This window comes from Octopus bimaculoides, chromosome 3 (assembly GCF_001194135.2).
Source record: "Octopus bimaculoides isolate UCB-OBI-ISO-001 chromosome 3, ASM119413v2, whole genome shotgun sequence".
Taxonomy (NCBI): domain Eukaryota; kingdom Metazoa; phylum Mollusca; class Cephalopoda; order Octopoda; family Octopodidae; genus Octopus; species Octopus bimaculoides.
This window is the reverse complement of record NC_068983.1, coordinates 70,312,555-70,334,964: the sequence shown is the minus strand read 5'-3', so window position 1 is coordinate 70,334,964 and position 22,410 is coordinate 70,312,555. Positions and strand designations below refer to the sequence as shown.

Sequence of the window (22,410 nt, the reverse complement as noted above, 5' to 3'; positions counted from 1 at the left end):
ATATATATATATATATATATATATATATATATATATATATATATATACACACACACACACACACACACAGATATATATATACTTACCTACATACATACACACAAAGGAAAAATTTCTGAGAAACGGTTCCTATTTATAAATCCATTTTCATGATTAAAAAAGCATGGAAATGACTTAAATATTTCATTCTAATCTTGACACAAGGTCAATCATTTTCAGGGGAGGAGTAAAATCAGTTGAATTAACCTCAGTACTTGTGTGTGGTATTTTAGTTTATCAACGCTAAGGATGGAAGGCAAAGTTGATCTTGGCAGGATTTGATCTCAGAAAGTAGAAATGTGGGAGAAATGTTAAGAGCTTCATCCAACATGCTAGTGATTCTGCCAAGTGGCCATCTTAACTTTTTAGCATTCAAACAACTCTGTCAAATGTAATGCTTATTTATTCACATAGTTATGAATTTATCATGCATTATCTTGTAGCTTTGAGATGTCAATGAGGTGACTGCTTATTTTTTAAATGACATTGTAGGATAGTTTTGAGATGCCAGATCTGGCCAGTTTTAATGTAAAAGAGGGGTAATATTTAAGCTGGATATGCAGTTTAAATGCTAAATGGTTAAATAACATAAGTTAAAACCATAGTTCAAATATACCTGAGCTTCATCAAAGCAGTACCGATCAGGGTTATTTTCTATTCTTCGTCTTACCAGTTCAGCAATTGTACTATCCACATTAACTGGGTTATGACAACCAGGAGCAAGGAATTCTCTGTAAGAAAATACAATACAAATTCAACATGATAAAAACAGACATTATGATTGTTATTGTTGTTGTTGTTTAGTCTCCGATATAGCCTTAATCAAGTAGACTGACAATCACAGGCATTCAAGTAATCCCTGCAAAGAAGATATTTCAGGTTGTTCCTCTGACTCCACAATCCAACATATTTGTTTTCAGTATAGTATGAGGGAGATTGAGTTTCTATTTCTAGCACATCAAATGACTACAATTTGGTTCAGAATCTTTTTAGTTATTTATTCATTGATCAGAAAAGAACATATCTGAGACAGCATTTTATGGCTGGATGCCATTCTTATCATTGAATCTTGCATGCTTCTCAAATGACTGATATTTTATTCCACTGTTCTTTGCGAGTGCAGAGTAACTGGTCATCATGACAACAAAGAATGCAAGCATTACTGCACTGTTTTGCTCAAGCAGTGACACAAGAGGCCAGACAATATTCACATAAATGCGCACAACACTCACGCATCCACACACACATATATAGACACATATGCACACACACACACACACTCATAGACATATATACATGTTTATGTGTGTGTGTGTGTGTGTATGTATGTATATATTGTTGCTACCAATATCTACATGCTATAATTTATAGCTTTATGTGATTGAAAATCCAGTATTCCAAAAAAGAATTGTGTGTGTGTGTGTGTGTGTGTGTGCATGCATGTATGTATGACACCATCACACAGGTAGTGTCATTCTTTTTCAATGTGCTTGGTCATGGAGGAAATATTACCTTGCTTGGAAACAGGTGAGTGTTGGCAACAGGAAGGGCATCCAGCCACAGATAATTTGCCTCAATGAATTTAATCTGATCCATGCAAGCCTGGGATTGTGGACAGTAAAACAATGATGGTGATGATGAGAATGACAGGCTTCCACACAGTTTCAATCTACCAATATGACTAATATGAATTATATGAACAATGATTAGCCTGTGGCTATAGTAGAAGATATTTTTTCTAGGGGTTGCATATTGTCACTGAACCCAAAACTATGTGGTTGAAAGTGAATTTGTAACCACACAACCATATCTGATATCATCATCATCATCATTTAACATCCGTTTTCCATGCTGGCTTGGACTGGACAGTCTGAAAGGAGCTGGCAAGCCAGAGGACTGTATCGAGCTAAACTGTTTGTTTTGGCTTGGCTTTTATGGGTGGATGCCCTTCCTATCACCAACCACTTTACAGAGTGGACTGAGTACTTTTAACATGGCACCAGCACTGCCAAGATCTGTTTTGACATGGTTTCTACAGCTGGATGCCCTTCCTAATGCCAAACACTTTACAGAGTGGACTGGGTGCTTTTTTACATGGCATAAGCACCAGCAAGGTCTGCTTTGGCATGATTTTCATAGCTGGTGTTATTAGACATTAGATATTAAATGTTGCAGACATACTATTTATGATACTTTAGTTTTCACAGGGATTTCATTTTTGTACTTGTTTACAATGCAACCCACGCATTTGATCCTTGTTTGTTGGGGTTATTTTTCTTTTAAATTTTTTACCCTGTCCATGCATAAACATGCTATATAGATTAGTCTTTCAGAAGTCTTAGTAGTTTTGTTTGGAATATGCTTCGCTAGCAAGCTCTAATAAAACTGAAATATGTGTGGAGTCACCTCCATAGCTACCAAACATCAGTTTCACCCATCCCCTACAGATCTCCATTTAATGTTTGGTCTGCTGAGTTATCTCCTGTACCTCTTTTGAAAATAATTTTCATTAATACTAATGACTATTCCCATTACAATTAAAATTTCAGCTGATTAAAAATTATTTTTGGCTTATCACCTAAAGTATGATTGCCTAACTTAAAACCCACACACATATACACTGAAATATACAAACAAACATGCACATATATACTCTTTAGAATTTACAACACCAAAAAGATTCATTAGGAAAGAGAAAGTTTGGTAAATGATATATAGCTAATTCTTAATATACAAATTTGTTGCTAAGTTTTTTTTTTAATATGATGCAAATTTGCTTTAACTTTGCCAAGTTTCTGCTAATTAAATGTGTCTAACCTGTACCAGATGGCTTCCATCTGAACTAAACTCTTTCCCACCTCTCATACAGCTCTTAATTCCAGATTTAGTAGACATAAAGTTTTCAAAGCTAATTTCCATCAGGTTTCAAAATAGATGTAAAATTGGTAATCAGAAGTAAAAATTCATAAATTCATCTATTTATCCTGATCCACCAAGTGTAAGAAGTTAAAAACAACATGGCTCTTCCATTTTAGATTAAATAAATGAAATTAAAAAATTTGACAAAATTTCTGAGTGTGAAGCTCTTTAATCAAAATATTTGTGTTTTAGTGCAATGAGAGAAAAATAAACTAAAGACCTACTTTAAAAAGTAGTTTGATAAATGTTATTGCATTTCTAGTATCCTGCATAATTTAAGAGAAGCTAATATTTGATATTAAATTACTAGATTTTTTTTTTTTTTTTGTTATCATTCAATTGCTTTCTTTAGAGTGCTGCAAGTGCATCTCTAAGAATGAGCTACAGTATCTATGTATCAACACAAACATAAAACAAATTATGATAATTTCAGCTACAATACAAACACCGCTGAATGTGGCAGAAAGCGAGGACATGAAATATTTATGACTGAAATTTGTGACTATATAAGTTCAGGCAAGGCTGTGTGGTTTTGGATTTCACTTCATATCTATATGGTTATGGGTTCCATCTCTTTGTGGTATCTTGAGCAAGTGTCTTTGACAATAGCCCCAGGCATGTGAATGAAATTTGGTATACGTACACTGGGTTGGGGCGAGTTGTATATGCATACACACGTATGTGTGTGTGTGTCCTTCTTTGTGAGCCTTGACTGTGTGGTCACTGGAGCATTTGTTGATGATGACAAACCAGATTTTGCCACTTCTACTGTCTTTGGTGAATTGGCAGAATTGAGGCCTGTACACGTGACTATCACTGGCAAGATGCATCTGCCAGACACTAAACGTACTACCTCCATTCAAAGCTCCCTATATGTATGTATGTATGTATGTATGTGTGTATGTATGTATGCATGCATGTATGTATGCATCTATATATATAAATATAATTTCAAAAATTTAACAAAAACACAGCAAATGGATAAATTAACAAAAACATGACAAACAGACAATTTGTAGTTAATTCTTCATCAGTCAACATTCAAAAGATCCTTATAATTTCACACCTTTTATCATTGATATTGTTCACCTTTGGTGGTTCCAGTAGCACTACCAAATGAGCATACAGGACAATGGCAAAAACAAACACAACAAAATAAAATAATTATAATAACTATTCGTATACAACAAAAGAAAATGAAGATGTCCTGTAGGACAAGAGATGAGAAAGAGGCAGCTAGAAAGTCATAATGAAGGAAGAAGTAAACAAACCATGTAGGAAAAGTGTAGGAGCACAAGGAAGCATGACCAACCCGATCAATGGTAAAGCAAAAGAGGATGAGAGAAGTTGAAATGGTCACGGGTCATGTGGTAGTGATGCATACATACATGAATGTGTGTGCGTGGGAATGGATTTCCATTAACTTCCAAAGAATGAGGTTCTAATTGTTTGCTCAATAGAACTTCTAGTTGTATTATAGTGTTTATGGATGAGCATTCCACTTACACTTGTAACCCTAACATAATGATTAGGCATTTAACATTGTATGTGACAAAGCTGGCCTCTGAATTTCATGTACAGGCTGTCTGATAGGTTCTTTCACAATTTCCATCATGAGGCTTGGGTCAACCCAAGGCTACAATAGAGGGCTCTTCCTGAAGGTGCCTGTCCCACAGTTAAATTAAGTGCAGAACATCACATGTGAACCAGACATCTTAACCTCTTGGAGATATACTTGTAGTAATAGAAAAAAAGGAGGATCAAAGATCGTTACCAAGTCATAAGCTCATAAGCCTGATTTACTATATTGACTTATATTATATTATATTATATATTTGAAATTTTTACTCATTCTGTATTAATTTTAACTTTTTTCACTTCTATGAAATGATATTCACGTGTATTGCTTTATACTTGACTCAATTTTTTTCAGTTCCATGTTATTGACTGAAACAATATATTCGTGTATAAAAATGTTATACTATATGCTATATTTTTATTTATTTATTATTTCTTCGTGTGTTATTTCTTCTTGCGTTATTTCTTCTTATTCCTTATGTTTGATGGATTATGCTGTATTTCTTATATATGTTCATTGAGGGTGTGTGCTATGTTGAGTCGTTAACCCAGTCTTTTTATTCTTTAACTAATATTTTACTCTTGTCTCAGTTATTCTGAGCACTTCTCCTTGCAGCCCTGTATAAAATCTATTGGTTTCCTAATAAGAAACCATTAATATCTATTTATCTCTCTCTCTCTCTCTATATATATATATATATACCTATTCTCTTTTATTTTTTACTTGTTTCAGTCATTAGACTGTGGCCATGCTGGGGCATTGCTTTGAAGTATTTTAGTTGAATGAATTGGCCCCAGTACATTTTTTTTTTTAGCCTGGTACTTATTCTACTGGTCTCTTTAGCCAAAACATCAGTTGTCAAGCAATAATGAGAGACAAACACACACACACAAACATATGAGGAGGCCAGGATAACACATGCAAGACTCAAGAAAGATTTAAAGAAGAATGTTGCAATCAAGAAGGTGAATCTCAGTGACCTTTTTGAGTGCACAGTTTGTGACAGACCATGTCTTTCTTTTGCTGGACTCAAATCTCATTTGTGAACCCATGAAAAACAAACCTCCACCAACTATTCTGCCTATATATCTGTGCACACCTTTCAATGCCGTGTATGCCATAAGATCTTCAAATCTAACAGAGGCCTCAAAAGACATTTTAAGAGCCACAAAGATCAGAACTTAACTGCAGCTCTTGGTGGTCCAAATCAGATATGCAATCTATGTAAGTGTCTTTTCAATGCATTGTCTGGTTTAAAAAACCACATTAGACACCAAGATGGATCTAAGGTGTAGGTACGAGAGATGGTCAGACTCTGCATAAGGCATAGACAACCACCATATATATATATATATATATATATATATATATATATGAAAATATGTGTGTGTGTGTGTATGCATATATGATGAGCTTCATTCAGTTGCTGTCGTCCAAATCCACTCACAATCCTTTGGTCAACCTGAGGCTATAGCAGAAAATACTTGCCCAGAACCATGTGGTTGGAAAGCAAGTTTCTGTCCATACAGCCATGCCTGCGTTTATGCAGTAAGAATTTATGGGTGCACCTTTTGATTACAAATATGGATGAAACTTGGTGGAAATTTCCAGAAAAGAGAGTAGCAGTGATCTACTTACTTATATATATCTAGAACTCTGGTGTTTACTTCTCTCAGGGATAATCCTCTCAGATCTTTACATGCTAACCAAAATCTGGAAAGAAAAAAAGGATTGAAAATATTCAATTTCTGATTTAAGAACCTATTTGTTTTGCACAGCAGCAAAGATATTACTAAAGAAAGTGTGAAATTCTATGAGAAGGGAAAAATAAAAAGAACTAAAACAAATAAAATATGGTAGCAAAAAATTTTAAGAAAAGGATAAAATGCCTGGTGCAAGTTAAAATTCATTATATTTTGTATTACACCCGAGGAGGGATTGGAGAAAATCCATTGCATTTCTAAGAGATCAAGAAATAATTATAACTTTTTTCCAACTACAAAATATAAAAAATAAACCTCAAATCTAAAAAAAAAAAGAGAAATTATTCGGCACAAGTTGGATTTTTTTTTACATTTTGCCTTAAACAACATTAGGAAACTAAGAGAATCCATAAATTTTTATGACACCAAGGAATGATTTTTTTCAAGAATTGCAATTTTAGATTTAAAAAAAAAAAATGACACAAAGGCAAAGATTGTTTTTCTGGAGGAAGAAGAAGTGGTGGAGGAGGAGGAGGAGGAAGAGAAAAAATAATGCTGGGAGGATAGGGAGGGGAAAGGGGAAGCAGAGGCAGGGAGACAAAAAGAGAAGAGAATGAGGTGGGTAGGGGAGCAAGCCCTAAATTAAATCAGTTTTCTTTCATTGAGTATCTCCAACTGAGATGTATTTCATAACATTGCACCAATAATTTCTGCTTCAATCTAGCTTTGGTACTTCCTCAGTTTAAGGTTGTGTATCTTTGCAAAAAAACATCAATGTAGTAGTTGAATGGTTTTCATCCTCTATTGGGTTGTAGAATTCACCAAAATATAACATCCAATATAGCCTGATGTTTGGTACAATAACAGTGAATAGTAAAGCCTACTTTGTATTGAGCAACAATAGTAGAGATAGATAGAAGGAATCCATAAATCTTCTCTTTAATCCTGTGTCCATATCATGTGAAGTTATGAAAAGTTTGGTATACTACAGAGCTGCACAGGTGTGGCTGCATAGTAAGAAGCTTGCTTCCTAACCATATAGTTCTGGGTTCAGTCCCATTGCATGGCACCTTGGGCAAGTGTCTTCTGCTATAGCCTTGGGCTGACTAAACCCTTGTGAGCAGATTTGGTAGATTTCAAGGTGATGCTCCAGAATAGCTGCAGTCAAATGACTGAAACAAGTAAAAGATTAAAGATGACAAATATGTACTGCCAAAGTAAGCTTGAAGTTTCTTTTTTATTGCCAAAGTTTTATTTCCATAGAGGAGAATTCTCTCTACATAACCTGTAGTAATCCAGCTTCATTGAAATTAAGTAACTTAATAATTGCATGATGGTGTGAAGTTTGTTATAGCCACTTCATGCTTTTCCCTTGTGTGTCAGGAAGTCTTTCATTTGGTCAGCAACATAGAAGCCAAGGTTTTTGAAGTCAGTGACCTCCTTCAGTTGTAGACCATCATTGGAACAATAGTTATTTACAGCAGCTCAATTCATCTAGCTGCATATGGGTAGGAAGTATACAGAGAAAGACTTCTTGCAAATGTGCTCCATCTGAGATATGACTTTGTGGAGCTCACTTGAAAGTTTTCCTTTCTATCAAAAGAAGGCAAAATGCAAATATTGCAAATGGATGATATTCTCTATTTGCAATTAATTTTCATTTTATCTAAAGGAGAAACTTGTCATTTCTATGTTGATTTACAAAATAAAATGAAGTGTCAAGAGAAAGCTTGAGAAATTAAAATGAGAAAAGATTAACTCACACAAAATAAAATTAAATACAAAACAGAAAAATTTTTAAAGTTAACAAAGAGGAAAATTGTTTAAAAAATCAAGAAGACTTACTTAAGATTTTCTCCACTGAATTCCTTATCAAGGAACTTACTAAACTGTTCAACTCCAGCCTGGTCAGTGAGAACTTCTTCAATAGTAAAACCCCACCGTTTCACACGCCGTGGTGGAATGTCTTTGGGATTTCTGCAAATAAGAGAAGAAAAAAAAGAAAATACTTAATCCTCATTCCCCACAAAAATGATCAAACTTAAGGAATGATGAATAAAATTAAAAAAATCTTTTCATGTATCCCTCCTTTTTGTTTTCTCTCACAACTACAATGGCTTTTGGTTCTATAAACATTAATGGATATATACTTCTCTTCTAAAACATCAAATTAAATCTATGGAATATACATCTGGTATCTCTCCTGTTACACATTAACTATCCCACTTCAACAACCCTTATTGTAAACCCTTCATTTCATTATTCTTTGCCAATACATTTTTCTTTCTGATTAGCACCAAGTCATCCCTGATCAAAAGCATTCTGGTTATAACCAAAATATTTTTTCTATATCAAGAACTGTATTATCCAATACGTTCTTCCATTTTTTCACAAAATTGTAGGGAATGAGTGGAGAGAAATTTGACTGCTATAACTCATTGGTTCATTATGTATTCATGTATTTATAAGATAGCTATTAGTTTGGTCTTTCTTGCTTTGTAAGATCAGGAGTTTCAAGAAAGAATGCATTGGATCACCTCCTTATAAAATATGATTTCAAATTTGCTGCAAATGTTTTTGATATTCTTTTCAAGATAGGCTGCATTCTTCTTCTTCTTCTTCTTCTTCTTCTTCTTCTTCTTCTTCTTCTTATTATTATTATTATTATTATTATTATTATTATTATTATTACTATTATTATCATTATTATCATTATTATTATTATTATTATTATTATCATCATTATTATTTAAAGGTGACAAGTTGGCATAACCATTAGCATACCAGGCAAAATGTGTAGTGGCATTTTGCCCATCTTTCTGGTTTCAAATTCTGCTGAGATCAACTTTGCCTTTCATCCTTTCAGGGTCGATAAAATAAGTACTAGTTGAATACTGGAGGTCAATGTAATCAACTCCCTCCTCCCCCGAAATTACTGGCCTTGTCCCAAAATTTGACGTCATTACTATTATTATTATTAGCAGAAAGACCATTTAGTGAGCAGTTTTCAGTTGTTGCTAAATGATATTAAATGAATGAAATAGAGTTGATCATATCAACCCCAGTGATTGGTATATTATTGATTGATTGGTATGTTATTCTATCAATCTTGAAAAAATTGACAGACTTAGTTGACTTCATGCTAGTTAAACTCAGAATGAAAAGGGTTCTCACAAAATAACGCACTGAATTTTGTCTGACACACTACTGATTCTCCTAACTCATCACACTTAAATCCAAATAAAAATATTAATAAAAATGATTTCTAAATATAGCACAAAAATGTGTAGAGTGTACTGAAATAAATAAAGCTCATTACAGTACTCTTATTTATATTATAAATCTCTGAAGGATGAAAGGAATAGTTAACTTTGATAGGAATTGACTTCAGAATGGAAAAGGCTGAAGCTAAATAATGCAAGGCATTTTTCTGACACTTTAATGATATTGCCTATCCATATCTACAATCTTATCATAATGACTATGTGTCAATACATATGTATGTCACAAAAATCACATCTTCTATCACCTCCCTTAGTTGAACTATAGACATTTCAATCAGTAATAATTTCAAGAGTGAAAATATCAACATGTTAAAACACAAGATTGAACCATGGGCCTTTAGATCTTCAGTCTAACATTCTGAGCAGTTTTAACAATCTATAAATTGTCAGATAATTTGTAGATATATATATGCACTAAGAATATTTTGCTAAAGTACGCAAAACAAAATACTTTAAATAATGGAAGAGAACAGTCTTATTCCAAATAAAAAAAAACTATTCAAAATATATATTGCTTTTATACCAAATTACACCAGTCTTTTATAAGCTTTTGATTTGTTTGAAATCTATATATTTACATAAATAATAGATGAATTGTAATTTTAGAAAATGCACTTTTTAACATTGAACACTTTTAGCAGCAGACATATTGAAGCTTGTTAAATATGCACAATTCAGTAGTCACTTGACCAGTTGAAAAGTGCAGCTAAATCTCCACAAATCACACCTTCAATTAAAGGCTTCATTGATGATGAAGTTGCCACAAATGAGGAGAATGTTGCAAATGGAATACTGTTCACCAAAGAGCTTCAATAAAAACTGATCTGGGATTAAACAACACCAAAGTTTACTTCAAGCCAAGAGAGTAAGGCTTCTCTTTTTCTCTTTCTGATACTCTGTTAATATCAGGACATACAATATCTCAAAATGAATCATATTACATTCTTTTGGGGCCAGCTTCATGCATTCATTCATAATATGCCTACAGTCTCACCTTTATAACCACAAACCCTGCACTTGCCACTTTCTGCTGTATCATTTGCCTGATGTGCTTGTTCTTGCACAGCACAGATAAGCACTTGTCTTTGGCTTCAAGCCACTCTTCTTTATTCAGAACCACCTTCCATCACCATCTCTAATCCTGCCCATCTCTCTCACAAACTACCAGTACATCTTTTTTTCCATTCCATGTTCATTTTCCTTACTCTTCTTTTTATTATGTGTTTTGTACACTTCCATCTCCATGCAGGTATCTGTCTTGACTATACCATATATTCTCACCTGAACCAGAAAAGGCTCTATGGAACTCATGAAACACTACCCCCAAACTATTTTGTTTTGAGCATATACAATATTCGCAGGTGAAAATTGTACATGCTCTAAGCAAAATGTGCCTGGTTAGATACAGCCAGTCAATATTGCACTTGAGACAGAATGATCTGAGCATTGAGAGTAGTTTTCTTAATTTTTGGTCTAGCTTTTATAACTCCTCTTCCCTTTTTTACTCTCTTGAGATATTCATTTCTCACCTTTTCTTTTATTTCTTGATAGAGAATTCTGTCTGCCTCCAATAAACCTAAGTACTTGTAACTGTCACCCTCATTCCTTGCTTAGATTGATGTATCATCTGGGAGTTTAATCTCTCCTGACTTGGATATACTTTTGTCTCCTTATTACTAGCACCAAGTGGAGGCGCAATGGCCCAGTGGTTAGGGCAGCGGACTCGCGGTCATAGTATCGTGGTTTCGATTCCCAGACCAGGCATTGTGAGTGTTTATTGAACGAAAACACCTAAAGCTCCACGAGGCTCTGGCAGGGGATGGTGGCAAACCCTGCTGTACTCTTCCACCACAAATTTCTCTCACTCTTTCTTCCTGTTTCTGTTGTACCTATATTTCAAAGGGCCAGCCTTGTCACACTGTGTCACGCTGAATATCCCCGAGAACTGAGTAAAGGGTACAAGTGTCTGTGGAGTGCTCAGCCACTTGCACGTTAATTTCACAAGCAGGCTGTTCCGTTGATCGGATCGACTGGAACCCTTGACGTCGTAAGCGACGGAGTGCCAACAACAACACTAGCACCACACATTTATCTATTCCAAATTCCATGCCAGTCTAGACCAATGAATCTAAAACTTATTGACATCATCATCAGTATTATTATTACTGTTGGTGATGCTGTTGTTGTTATTTATTACATAGGTATAATTTGTGTGGAGGGGTTAATTGATTAAACTGACTTCAATATCTGACTGGTACTTAATTTTACTGATCCAGAAAGGATGAAAGGCAAACCTGACCTCAGGGGGATGAAATAATTACATCTAGAATAATGTTTGTTTTGCTTATAACTGAGGCCCTATATATACAACAGAATAAAAATGCTGCCTTAGCAGTTGCAAATAAGCTGCCTTCACAAAAGTCTGTAAGATTTTCTACTTTGCTCAACATATATTTTGGTGTAATCAGTAATTGTTAACTTCAATGTCAGATTTGAATGAGAGTTGGCTGAGCTATTTGGTCCAAAAAATATATAAAAAATAACCAGGGCTATATAAAATTTATCCCATGAATTTCATATAAAAAAGAAAACGAGTTTCTTTAAAGCATCACATGTTCAGGGTAGCCCCCTTCCTTCTAATTTACAGAGTCTTATATTGTTTATGTATATATTTATGAATTTCAAATTTGGTGGCCTAAAAGAGATCAAATTTAAATGAAAGCAACATACACAGTTTTTTCCTGCTCCCAGAATTCTATATTATCAGAGATCCAGGGATTCGATGGTTCAGGGGTTGTGCTGAAGGCATCAAATTCTGCATATTGTTCACAGTAAGCAATGAAGCTGAAAATACCAAAATAAAAGAAATAAGTTAAATCATAGCAACAATATATTTACCAAAATATATAAGTAAACTGACAACTATTTTAGTCTCTGTGTGATGTGTGTGTGTGTGTGTGTGTGTGTGTGTGTGTGTGTGTGTGTGTGTGTGTGTGTGTGTGTGTGTGTGTGTGTGTGTATATATATATATATATATATATAGACACAAGAGGTGAGGATCGAAATCCTTCAAAGGGATGTCAAACATCCAAATCTATCAATACAATCCAAGCAAAGAATATATATAAATATATATTCAGTATTAGCAAATAATTTTATTTTTTATTAATACACACAGACACACACACACACACATATATATATCATCATCATTATCATCATCATTTAATATCTGTTTTCCATGCTGGCATGGGTTGAATGGTTTGACAGAAGCTTGTCAGCTGGAGAACTGCCCAGACTCCAATTGTGTGTTTTGACATGGTTTCTATGACTGTTTTCCGTTCCAAATGCAAATCACTTCACAGAGTGTGCTGGTGCTTTTTACATGGGACTGGCATGAGTGGTCTTACATGGCACTGACTCAGGTGCTTTTGTGTTGCACCAGCATGGGTGCATTTGCATGGCACTGGGACATGTGCTTTTTATGTATAATGTATCTATGTGTGCATACACATACAGGCCATTTCAGCTTACAATAGAAACCAAAGTGTTGATATAAAGCAGTCGTCTTTTCTTCTTAATATAGAATATTTATCAATTAAATATAAAGTTATATAGACACACGTATATTTACTAGTGTCTGCCTTTCTTGTTACCTATTATGGATGCAGTTTAAAATGGTTCTTGAACTTATAACATCATTTGCACAAATAAAAAATTCTTTCTAATATAACACAAGCATGGCTGTATCATGAAGATGTTTGCTTTGTGAGCAAGTGGTTGTGGGTGTAGCCACACTGTGTAGCACCATGATTGAATGCTCCTACTATAGTTCTGGGTTGATAAATGCAGTTTGTGTAACAAGGGATGGTACTGAACTTATCCATATTTCAATCCTTTTACCCTATGTAGCATCATTCTTACCCCTAAACCTGCATGCAAGGCATTCTCTCAGACCTGCTTATATCCAATACACACTTCCACGACCCTTTCTCTGTGCAGCCACTTGTTATTGACACCTACAACTGACTATCTTCAGTGGTATCCGTCACTGTCTGCTCCTTTCATCCACCCAGTCACCCTAATTTCTTTTTTTCTCTCTCTCTCTCCCATCATACTTTTACTCCCTATATGCATCCATCCTTCCTCTTCTCTAGTCAGTACTTGCATTTCTATTAACTTTCCTTCTCTGTTATATAGCCCTAAGTGAATAAACACATCCTAAATTGGTGAGAACTCTTTAATTTAAGGAGGTGCAAGACAGCCCCACTTTACAGGCATACTTTGTAAAGTGCTTGACAAATGCCCACCACTTCACAACATGTATTAGTTGTAGTGCTGATGAGACCCTTTAGTCTTGTAGAGGACATAACAATCTCTTCAGTGCAATTTCTACAATAAAATGCACGCAGTACCTTCTGTACAATGGCTGGTGATAGGAATGGCATCCAACAGAAGAAACCAAACCCAAACTGAAATGTATGAATGAAATGTGGTCCTGCAACCCATCTAGAAGGGGAGTAACTCTGAATAAAATTGACAGCAATTTGGAAAGTATGTATATGATGATTTTGTGACACGTAAAAGCACCCACTACACTCTCTGAGTGGTTGGCGTTAGGAAGGGCATCCAGCTGTAGAAACTCTGCCAAATCAGACTGGAGCCTGGTGTTGCCATCCGGTTTCACCAGTCCTCAGTCAAATCGTCCAACCCATGCTAGCATGGAAAGCGGACGTTAAACGATGATGATGATGATGATGATATATGTACACATACACATATGCAGTGGAGGCGCAATGGCCCAGTGGTTAGGGCAGCGGACTCGCAGCCATAGGATCGTGATTTCAATTGTGAGTGTTTATTGAGCGAAAACACCTAAAGCTCCACGAGGCTCCGGCAGGGGATGGTGGTGAACCCTGCTGTACTCTTCAACCATAACTTTCTCTCACTCTTACTTCCTGTTTCTGTTGTGCCTGTAATTCAAAGGGTCAGCCTTGTCACACTGTGTCACGATGAATATCCCCGAGAACTACGTTAAGGGTACACACGTCTGTGGAGTGCTCAGCCACTTGCACGTTAATTTCACGAGCAGGCTGTTCCGTTGATCGGATCAACTGGAACCCTCGACATCGTAAGCGATGGAGTGCCAACAACAACAACACATATGCAATACAATATAAAATCTTTTATATAAAATGTACATATAACTTTCTAAAAGTAAGCATCAGCTACTAGTGATGACAAGACACCCCAAAGCTATATCTAGGCTTATACATTTTCATGCACATCAAATATTCCACACAGTACCTTTCATAACATTTATTGGATGGTGGTACTTCTCTCTTTGTCTTCAAAGTGATACTTGAAAACATTGATAAATGTTTTGTTAGAGAGAAAAAGTTATGTATTCTGTCCTTTCAGTGTTACCTTTCTTATTGCCACTTTTATTATATCCAACAGCTAGTGGAAAACTATCTAACTCTACCTCTAAAGCAAAGGCTGTAAAATAAACTTCGAATTGGACTTAGATGACAATCAGATGTAGCTTACAAGTAATAACAGCCATTCAATGATTTATAGACACAATGGAAATAAATGAATGATTTTTTTTCTCTCCATATCTCAGACATAGCCAGCAGGCAGCACTGTTGTAGCTGCAGAGTATATCTCCAGCTGCCAATGCATCATGGCAGCACTTTCAAGTGAAGTATTTTGAAAAATTATCCATCATTTGTAATCCAAAAATTTTTCATAAGCTTTCAGCACATTTCCTCAACACCAGAGTATGTCTCAATTCATACCCTCACTTAAAGTACTACTAAATATAAGTATAGATTCCTGACTAACTGCATTACCCAGATGACAGAACAATTGGTAACATTTCAAATTCCAAGTGCCTGTCCTCAATTTATGCTCAGTCATGGGGAAGAGTTGTAAGAAGTTTTTACAACCACTACACTTGCTCACTATCCAGGAATATCTGCAGTTGTCTGTGAGTTGGTGCATGTTTGTGCATCTTTAACCTCAGCAGCACATGTTTTCCAACAGAATGATTATTGACAAAGAAATATATCTCAGACTGGGATCTAAACAAAGGAATGCATTCCATTCACAAGACTGAGATATATTCCTTTGTGATAAAAGAGAACAAAAGAACAGATGTTCCAGTCTGGTTAGATATTCCTTGGGGTAAGGCACAACAGTGAAGCAACTAAATCAATGTATGCATGTTGCCATCTCTTCCCAACCTTTCAGAGATAGATTTCTGTCAGTTCATTTCTAATAATGAGAAACAAAAAGAAAAAAATTGTTTCTTTATATAAGTAAACAATAAAATTCAAACTAGAAACTAATTACACTGAGGTAAAAAAAAAATAGAATAAAAAAAAAACAACTGCAAAAGTCTAAAACGAAAACAAAATCACAATGGAACTATAAAAATATTGCCAATAAATACAATTTTAGTAAAACCTTTCTATAATTAGTTATACAAAGAATAAGGGAGAATCATGAAAGTAACCAAAAATGGCTCAAAAATTCCAAAATAAAGACAGAAACTGGAGAACTGATTTTTAGCAGCTCAAGATCGATATCTGGTCATAAAAAAATCAACAAAAATAAAATGGTAAAATAAGAGGTTAATATTAACTGCAAGAACTATGCAATAAGCATAAAGAAACAATTAACCACATCATTTCTGGCTGTCCAGCACATGTAGAGACTGGATATACCTACAAGCATCACAAGGCATGTAGTTTTATCTTATGAATAATATTGCAGACATTTTCTCATGAAAACTGAAAATACATAATAGAAGCACACACAAAATACACATAATAGAAGCACACACCAAATACACATAATAGAAGCACACACCAAATACTAGGTGGCAATGATATAGCTACCATACTTAAAGAATTCTTGTGCAGGTTGTATTGTCAGTTGGAGACATACTCTGCAATTATAGTAGTGCTGTCAAATGGATACATCTGAGAGATGAGAACATCTTCCATTTACATGCATAGTGTTCATAAATCACTGATTAGTGGGATTTTGTTGAATAGCTGTTATTGCTTGGTGGATGAATTTGATTAAGCTTAAAGTATGGCATATACGAGGGGGTGCTGAAAAGTTCCTGACTTTGAGTAAAAGAAAATACAGAAGGATCCAGTTAATTATGTTTTTTATTCAACGTATTTGTTTCTCAGATTCACACACTTATCACAGTGGTTCTTCAGTTTTTCTAAGTCCTGTAGAAGCATTCAGAATGTTGGGTCTCTAACCAGGTCTTTCGTGATACTCTTTAAGCCAGGAACTTTCCAGTACACTCTCGTACACAGTAGACTAACTGTTTGATACAAAATTACCCACTCAAAATAAACAGCCTACTTAGGTACAGCATCCATCCTATGTAAGACATTTAATTTAGTAAGACAAATGACACAGAAAATATTTTTCGGAGTTACACTCAAATACTATAAAAACTTTCACACTAATCTAATACAATAAACACCAAACAAATTTCAGAACACACAAAACTTTAACACTACATACACTTGAAAAACATATTAATAGGATTGGTGGTCTTATTTACTTTTTGTGTTTAATATTGCAATTTATGAATAGCAGCATTCATTTGTTACATTTTTTTTCAATGGACCAATCACTAGTTCACAGGATTTCTCACAGCAAGAATGACAAGAGAGTATTAAACTCAATGCAAAACAAATATTTAAAGACAAAGAGCACCTTTCTTCCACAGTTTTATAGACTATGTTATCTTTTACTTATGAAATGCATATACACACATACACACTAACATCTACCTACCTGCACACACATACATACATGGACATACACACACATATATAAGATGAGCTTCAGCACAGTTTTACATGGATAATATTTCACTGTCAAGGCAAGGCTATGTTAGGGAAGACTTTCCTAAGACGTTACACAGTGGATTTAACCTAAAACTATATTGTAGTGAAATGCACTGGTTTTTGTGAAAATACTTCCATAAAACTGCTGATAAACAAAACAGTTTTTTCTAAATTTAAGACAGCAAGCTGGCAGAGTCATTACTACACTGGGCAAAATGCTTAGTAGCATTTCATTCATGTTTACATTTTGAGTTCAAATTCTGCCAAGGTCGACTTTACTTTTCATCCTTTCAGGGTCGATAAAATAAGTTTCAGATGAGCATTGGGGTCTTCAACAACTTGGAAAGGTTCCTAAATTTGGAAAATGGATGCCTCATGAATTGTCCGAAAGCAACTGCAAAATCCTGAGTTGACATCTGCTCTTCTCTCCATTCTCGCGAACTCATTTCACCCTTTTTGGATAGACTTGTGACAGGTGACGAAAAATGGATCTTCTATTGAAATGTTAAACGTCATAAACAGTGGCTGGGTAAAAGGGAAAAAGCTCAACCACAACCGAGAAAGGAACTTCGTGAGAAAAAGGTTCTTCTCTCTATCTGGTGGGATTGCAAAGGAATAATTCACTTTGAATTGTTACCACCTAATGCAACAATCAATGTTCAAGTCTACTGTCAGCAATTAGAGCATTTGAACCAAGCTTTGAAGAAAAAAAGACCCGCTTTAGTGAATTGAAAAGGAGTGATGTTTCATCAGGATAATGCATGACTCCACACTGCAAAGATCACATCACAGAAGATCGAAGAGCTTGGTTAGGAAAAAATTCCTCATCCACCTTATTCTCCCGACCTTGCTCCTTCAGACTACCATTTGTTTCATAGTTTACAGAATCATTTTGGGGACATAACTTTCGCAAGCCAGGAGGAGGTTGAAACTGACATTTCAGAGTTCTTCACTTTGAAACAAAAAGAATTTTACATTGATGGGATTAAAAAGCTTGTAAATAGATGGAAGGAAGTCATAGATAATCAGGGAAAGTACATTGATGATTAAATATAAATTAAATATAACATTTGATCACTTGTTTTCTTTATTCAAAATTTGGACAGAATTTATGGGATTACCTGATACAATGACTATTCTTAGTAATATGTCTGTATAAACAGACAGATTTTTTTAGCATTAATGGCTTTCTAAATATTCTATACTCATACACAATATATGGCCTAGCAATGTAAGACACAACAACTGTCAAGCCACACATGATACCTTAGTAACTCTTTGTTCAGGTACTGCTAAACTTCATAAAATTTTAAGCTGGTTCTGAGGATGCCAAGGTTAATTGTGTCTGACAGAAGATTAATAAATATTTAAAATATATTTAGAGCTATTGTATAAAACATACCTTTCAGCAACTTTGGAAATTTTTACTCTTCGTTTCTCAAGCTTTTGTTTAAGACTCTCAATCTAAAATGAAACAAGAATGAAATTGTTCATTAAACATCACCACTTCAAATGACCATACTACTTCAAATAACACTAATCTCTCTTTAATTAGTATATTGCTCTCTTCAAATAACACATTGATTCAGCCTGCTAGAAACAGCAGCCAAATCTCACTCAGTTACTACTTTCATGTACCACCTTAAACATAAAAAGGAAACAGAATAATGCCACTCCAGATATACTGTCTATATATAAGATGTGATATAAGATATACTGTCTAGATATAAGGTGAGAATAGTATTGAATATAGAGTGAGCTTGATAAGAGCAGGTCTGGCATTGAAAACAATAACACACTACCTGTTAAAATAACACTCCATTATTGCATACTGCATTTACTTGAGAACAATGTAATTTCAAATATAATGTGACTCCAACTTTTGTGCCTAAAATTCACTAACATATTTTATTATCTTTAATTATTTTATTTTTTCTTACATTTAAGTAAAATATCAAATCACTGATATTTTGTATAAAATTTCTTGCATTATACACAAGTAAATGCAGAGTATGTGTGTATGTATGTATGTATGTATGTATGCATATGTACATATAGGGATGTCAAAAGCAGAAAACAGGAAACACAAATGGATTTACACAGTGAATATATTACATTGATGCTCAGTGTAAGGTTATAGATGGAAAAATAGGAGAGTATGGTTCTTCATAAAAAAGAAGGAAAAGTCCAGAAGAAAGAAAAGGAAGAAGGAGCAGAAAGCCTGAGAAGAGGTCATGTGTCATTATATGGCCTATATATATATATATATATATATATATATATATGTATATATATTATATTATATGTATTTATTTTCTCTTAGTTAATAATTAACTTGGGCAAAATAAATTGGTTAATAGATACCAAGGTAGCAAATATCACAAAATGACTGTGGTGTAACTCCTGTTTATGAGGTAGAAACTCCTTGTTATTTTGGGTACTTGAGTAAATATATGAATTTAGTAAATGGAGTAAAACACATATGTTAACTGAATACTTTTATTTCCAACATATGTTTCGGTTAAAATGTCTTACGGTTAAGCTGGTTCCCATGCATATCCCTGAAGAGAAGATTACATTCTTATCAACATCACCTATTCCTATGGAAGGTATAATTTGTAATCTTCGAAACATATGTTGGAAATAAAAGTATTCAGTTAACATATGCGTTTTACTCCATTTACTAAATTTATATATGTATATATATATATATATATATACACAGACATATATATGTATGTATATATATATATATATACATACATACATGCATATATATGTAGGCCATATAATGACACATGAGGTCTTCTCAGGCTTTCTGCTCCTTCTTTCTTTTCCTTCTTCTGAGGGTAGCATGGTTGACAAAGACATCAACTGCTCTGCCTGCAACACCAAGGCTAAACTAGTGGCCAAGATCAAGGAAGTGTTCAAAGATCTTCCCAGGGACACAGTGAGGATTGGATGTATCAGGTTCCAGAGCTGTCTTGAGGCTGTGGTGGAAGATGAGAGCAGCTACTTTGAGTATGCTGTTACCTCTCAGCCATAATCTAATGTGGTATGTTTTGAATTTTAAAATACTTTTAGTTTTGAATGGAATATTGTGTTTTCTTTCCCTTTTTGCAAACTGTCAAATTTAGCCCAAATACTCTGTGTATATACACAATCTCACCTAAAACCAAACTATTTACAAATTATTTCTTGTTACTTTGTTATAGCAACTTCAAAACATTTGCATATAAATTTGAGGAAAATCAGGTTGTCTACATGAGGATGTATATTATTCAATACTCAAAACACCTGATGACTTTAGAATAAAACACATATGATGTACCCAAGATTCTGAAGAACTGAAGAATAAACAGAATTTTAAATGACAATATTTTGATACTAAACTTATACCGTTCAAATACTATCTTGTCTTCAGAATTTTTTTTAGGATGGACATTCAGAAAGTTGTCATCTCTTAATCTTTTAAAGATATTACAGAAGGTAAGGATAGTCATTAGAAACAGTATATAGTTTAGTGGAAATCTGTGTCAGCCAAGAGATAAAATATACAGGTAAATGTTTCAGGTAGAACTCTGTTAATTTTTTTTTCCAATGAAAGATGATGTTCAAGATGGCAGTCCTTACTACATTTCACAGAGCAACAGAAATGTTTTAAATATTATAAAAGTTCTTGAGTTTAGGACAACCATTTATACCAAACATTTTTACCCACTGTGCTGAATATGGTCTGTAGGAGTGCCATAAGATTTTAAAGGGGATCAGATAATGCTAGAATATTTAAGTTGAATGTATTTAATGAATTGCACAGGTTTGTGTGCTACTTTGAGGCAATGTTCAGTGCTTGTGCTCATCTCTGTTTTAAAACAATTTGCTGGTTACTTTTTTATACAATGTAAAAAAGCTGTAACACTGTCAGTGCCTTATTCAGTATGTTATGGATTAGCAAAGGTTAAATATTGCAGCTTTAGACATTAAAAGTATATGTGCATGGATATGATTCCATGAATGAGTGAGTGAATGAAAGAGAGAGAGAGAGAGAGAGAGTGTGTGTGTGTGTGTGTGTGTGTGTGTGTGTATGCATGCAAGCATGTGCATCTGTATGTGTATGCATGAAATGGAAGTGTAAAGCAACCTAAATGTAGCACTAGATGATTAATATCAAAATTAATGTTATTTTGGACCTCAATGAGTGGCATGGTTAAATTTATAATATTGAAAGCACATATCCAATGAAGAGAAAATATCCACTACAAAAGTGGTGAATTAAAAGGAAAGCATGTTATTGTCAGGCAGTGAGTAATCATTCAAATGTGCTTAAATTGATGAAAAATAACCTCAGCACAGATGACCAAATGTAATTTTTTCCAAATTGAACTGATTTTTGTTAGATTGATTTTGTTAATAATTAGTCAATTGATTATGTATAACAGTAACTTATAATAAGAAAAAAGAAAGAGAAATGTATATCAATGCTTAAAATTTATAATCTCACCACTGGTAAATTTTGGCATCATACAACTCAAGACAGAACAAGAAAATGTTTTGAAAATGTGAAAAATCTATAAATACTTATCAGTACACAAATTTTGAAAGTTATGGAAATACTAAAAAAAAAAAGGGAAAAGAACAAAAGAAAATATATAAAAATAACACTCACCAGCTGACTGTCAGCTGAAGCCTAGTAAAAAGAAAGAGAAGAAAACCAAGAAATTAATAGAGTTGAGTGAAAACATCCATTTTATTAATATTTTAACTACAATAGCAGAGGTTTAGAAGCATCAAGGAAGAAAACAATTGATTTCCAAATTATATGTACTGAAAGGATTAAAATTTAAGAAAAAGAAATGAAAAATAATTGGAAAGCAAATTATTAAGACTCCACTGTTAATACGTACATATATATGTGCATGTACACGAGTGTGTGTGTTTATATGTGTGTGTGTGTGTGTGTGTGTGTGTGTGTGTGTGTGTGTGTGTGTGTGTGTGTGTGTGTG

At 34.2% G+C, this 22,410-nt stretch overlaps 1 protein-coding gene across 4 annotated transcripts in view; it reads right to left on the bottom strand.

Annotated features, from left to right (window-relative positions):
• LOC106883361 (regulator of G-protein signaling 7) overlaps window positions 1-22,410 on the bottom strand; it is a 483,378-nt gene that overhangs the window by 104,219 nt on the left and 356,749 nt on the right. For all 4 annotated transcript variants that reach the window (XM_052966211.1, XM_052966212.1, XM_052966213.1 and 1 more), the window contains 6 exons: window positions 22,074-22,094; window positions 18,810-18,871; window positions 12,255-12,368; window positions 8,086-8,217; window positions 6,176-6,250; window positions 656-770 (listed from right to left, as the gene is read on the bottom strand). In XM_052966211.1, coding sequence (XP_052822171.1) covers window positions 656-770; window positions 6,176-6,250; window positions 8,086-8,217; window positions 12,255-12,368; window positions 18,810-18,871; window positions 22,074-22,094 — 519 coding nt within the window. The remainder of the gene's footprint in view (window positions 1-655; window positions 771-6,175; window positions 6,251-8,085; window positions 8,218-12,254; window positions 12,369-18,809; window positions 18,872-22,073; window positions 22,095-22,410) is intronic.